General features: G+C 38.4%; 1 protein-coding gene across 1 annotated transcript; it reads right to left on the reverse strand.

Moving 5' to 3' along the window:
- Positions 1-807: 807 nt before the first annotated feature.
- On the reverse strand, positions 808-1,378 carry RNASE9 (ribonuclease A family member 9 (inactive)). Its single transcript, XM_006927068.2, is given in 2 exon segments — positions 808-1,119; positions 1,121-1,378. Coding segments are annotated over 2 exon segments (570 nt in total).
- Between the last annotated feature and the right edge of the window lie 2,977 nt (positions 1,379-4,355).

A 4,355-nucleotide genomic window follows, 5' to 3' on the forward strand; every position in this document is an offset into this window, starting at 1 on the left:
AAATATTCTCAGATAAAGCCACATCTATGTAAAGCGAGGAAAGAAATTGTGAATAAATGTGACTATATCAGAAAGTGATGAATTGTTTGTAGTTTTGTGAATAGTGATATCTAAGCTAAATCAAAAATATGGAATCCACAAAAGTAGCATTGGACAATTGAAAAGTACTTTGTTGAGTGAGGTATTTATCCTGAGATATCTCCTATTAGAATCTACACCTTCTTTCCCCATGAATATTGTGTTGTATGGAAAGAACAGAACAAGTGAAATCTCTACAAATATAGCACTAGAAAGATGAATTATACAGTTTCTCAGAGGGCTTCAAGATCTTTTTGTTACAAATTGTGTCACAGAGAAAGGCTAATTACAAACTCAGAAACCCCACATAACCATACCAGAGACACTTCACTAAGTCAATACACTTTATTATTTCTACTGAACTAGAGATTCGTATGGATACAACTTTGGAGCACTCTTCAGGTGACCATTTTGTGTTCCTCTTGGTGCTAGTCATCCTTTCACTGCAGACAGTCATTCTCATAATGCATGCAAAATGGGCTAAATAACATGACCTGTTTGAAACCACATCTCAGAGCACTATCATGAACCTAGCCCACGTTGCCTGTGCATGGAATTAGGGGAAGAACAGAGGGAGGTGGATGATTAAAATTAATAGATCAAAATTATCATTCTTAATTTTGACCTATAAGAATCAACATGGAGAGAGATATATCCTCTTACTCTAACCTCATAGAGACTATTCTTCCAGAATGGTGGGAAGAAGATATCTTCCTGGTGGCTGATGCTTTACTGCTTGACAGATATTTCCAAAATATCATTTACATTATCAGGAATAATTTCTTGGATATCATTTTGCCATCGACAAGTGACAAGGGCATCTCCCTTCTTGTAAACAGATTTGTATTCACAGTCTGACATCATGATTCCATCTGTTAAATTACAATACACTCCTTCGATTAGTTTCTTGTTCCTGTGACATTTCTTAACTCCATTCTTACATGCCACAAATATATTGTGACATGCCTTTTGCAACTCCTCATAAGCTACTTGGAGGAAGAAATGTTCTTTCTTACAGTAAAACCTGTTTTGAACATTTTTTTCTCTTCGTTTCATCATTACAGTAGTTTTGATCATATAATGATCTTCCAGGATAAATTATGACATGCTTCTGGAAACTTTTTTTCATAGGTGGTTTGGTAGGCCCTGTGCTATATAATTCCTCCAACTAATCCTCAAATTTTTCTGCCATATCATCTGGTAAATCAAAATATCTATGCAGCATTAGAAATTGAAACGGAAGTGACTGCAGCAGCAAGAGGAGAAGAGGCAGGGCCTGCATGCTGAGCAGAGTTCCCATATTTTCCTGTGGGGAAAATAAGAGATAAGGGGATATGTCTGCTGTGATACTGTGACTGCTTCTACTCCTGTGCAGGCTCCATTTCTACCACCTATTGCTTTTCTGAGCTCGAAGACTTTGGACCATTTTAAAATTGACAAATCAGAATCTACTTAAGTATCTCTGAAATATTGACTAAAAACTGACCTTACTAGTCCTATGTTATTTAGCCCAGAAGACTGTGGATAAGAGAGGGAAAGGTGAAGGAATGAAGGAGAGAAAAGGAAAAGAGATAAAGGGAAGAAGGGAGAGAAAGAAACAAGGAAAGAATGAATGGTGGGAGGAAAGGAGAAAGGAGATCAAGACAGCAGTGGGGAGAGAGAAAGGCAGAAAAGAGGCTCACATGCTCCCTCCAGTTGAAACAAATGCATCGGTTCCCTTTTTAGGAGTTAAGAACTTGCACTGAGAAGAGCCATAGTGATCCACCTTCCCCTCATTACCCTCCTGCTGTAATGTGAAAATTCTCCCTCTTGGAATTTTCTTCTCTTGCTCACCTCTGACCATAGATACCTTCGGAGAAGGGATCAAACAAGGTCCATAGGGTCAAATGAACACCATTGGCCGAATGTCTGTGTGTGTCTGCTTTTACTACTACCTCATTACCTGGAAAGGCTTGGTCCATTTTGCAGCCTCCTCTGCCTCCTCTTCCACCCAGAATAACTCTTCCATTAAGGTATATCATTCACCTTGTGTTTCTTTCTTCTTCTTCTTTTTTTTCCTCCTAGGTAGACTTCACGGTTTCTGCTATGATCAGGTTTTCCTTTAGGTTTCCCTAACTCTCTCTATCCTTGTATGCCTGTCTGTAATCATGTTAACTTCATTAGAGATTTCAGTTATTACGTTACTTCCTTCTCTGTGTGTTTCCATGTCTACTCACTCTAAAATAAAATTAATAAACAATAATGGCTAATATAATGAGCAATTATATGCCAAGCACTATCACATGTTATCATCATCCTCTTCATCATCCTCCAAACAATCTTATGATAGAAATTTTACTTTTAGTACTGTTTTTGTTTTTACTATAATTAGTATATTTTTGAGAAAGGAGGTCGTTTAAAAATCTTACATCAAGTCTGGCAGCATCCTGGTTCAAGCCCGGGTCACAAGTCTATCTGATTTCCACATCTTTGTTCTTAACTGCTATTCTTCATCAGTCTAGTGTCCCTTCCTGAGGCTAGGCTGTACCTCCTTTTCGAGGCTGTCTTTGTAACTCTATGAGAAGAGACTAACAGAAGCAGAGAGACCACCAAAATGGCCAATACTAGGATTTCCTTTGAGCCACTAGAGTGCTGTGATAAACTGGCCCACATTCCGTGAAGCTTAGCTATGCTGTTGCAGAAGCAGTTTCCTGGGTTTTCTTACTCCATATGCTCTTGGTGTAAGAAAAGTCCCTTCTTAAGGCAATCTGAAAATTCTCCAGTACTGGTAACTCGAAGACCCTTAACTACATGAAGATGGAGCTGGAGACAAAGAGCCTCAGATTTCAAGTTAGATCCATGTCTGTGTCTATTTGAGTAGAAAAGATGAGAGAATGGTGGAGTTAAAAAAAGGTAGATGTTGGGAACACACATCAGAAAGTGTAGAGAATAGGAAAATTGAAGACAGGAGATCTGAGAATGGAACAGGAAAGGAAAAAAAATGGTCTAAAAAATGGGGATGTGAGTGGGCGCTCTTGGTGTGACCATTTTTGTAAGCCATTCCTCCCCTCTTTGCCTTCACATTCTCATCAGTCTCCTCCAGGGAATCTCTTCAGAGGACTAACCTCATTGTGATAGTCAGGGAGTTCAGCACACATTTCCATTAAGGACAACCTGGCACCTTAGTGATATCTTGGGCTGGAGAGAAAAGGACAGCAGAGTTCAGCTCCTGTGGCCTGTGCAACCTGCTGAGGACATGCACCAGGGCCTACCAGGTCACCTCTTCATTTTTTATATCTTTGAACTTCTTAATCCTTTATGAATTCAACTTGTGGTTTCATACTTCTCAAAATCCTTTCTCACCCAAAAGCATATGCATTTTCACTTATGCTATATTTTATTACTTTTATGAATTTTTTCATTTAAGCTTTCCATCCATCTGGAATTTACTTTGAAGTATAGTGAGAGTAGTTTTTTTTCACATGGTTTATACATAATCCCAGTGGAATAAAACACTTGTGGAATAAAATACATTCTCTTACCCTTAATTTAAAAGTTACCTTCCACAATGAGATACCATTTCACATCTGTTAGAATAGCTGTTATCAACAGGACAAATAATAACAAGTGTTGGAGAGGTTGTTGGGGAAAGGGAACCCTAATACACTGCTGCTGGGACTGCGAATTGGTACAGCCACTATGGAAAACAGTATGGAGTTTCCTCAAAAAATTAAGAATTGATCTACCATGTGATCCAGCAATCCCTCTACTGGATATTTACTCCAGAGACTTGAAAAACCATATCAGAAAAGATATTTGCACATCAATGTTCATAGCAGCATTATTCACAGTGGCCAGGACATGGAAGCAACGAAAGTGTCCTATGATAGATGATTGGATAAAGAAGCTGTGGTACATATATACAATAGAATATTACTCAGCCATAAGAAGAGATGAAATATTGCCATTTGCGACAACATGGATGGACCTTGAGATAATAATCATGCAAAGCGAAATAAGCCAGACAGAAAAAGTTGAAAACATGATATCACTTATATGTGGGATATAAACCTAAAAGCAACGAATGAATAAGACAAACAAACAGAGACTCACGGACATGGACAATAGACTAGTAGTTACCAGAGGGTGGAGGAGGGAGTAATGAGGAGGTAGATGGGGGTTAAAGGGGTCAAGTATATGGTGACAGAAAGAAATCTAACTATGGGTGGTGAACACACAATACAATATATGTATACCTTACTGTTGAATTGTACACCTGAAACTTACTGGATTTCATT

Source organism: Pteropus alecto, unplaced genomic scaffold (assembly GCF_000325575.1).
Source record: "Pteropus alecto unplaced genomic scaffold, ASM32557v1 scaffold1197, whole genome shotgun sequence".
Taxonomy (NCBI): Eukaryota; Metazoa; Chordata; class Mammalia; order Chiroptera; family Pteropodidae; genus Pteropus; species Pteropus alecto.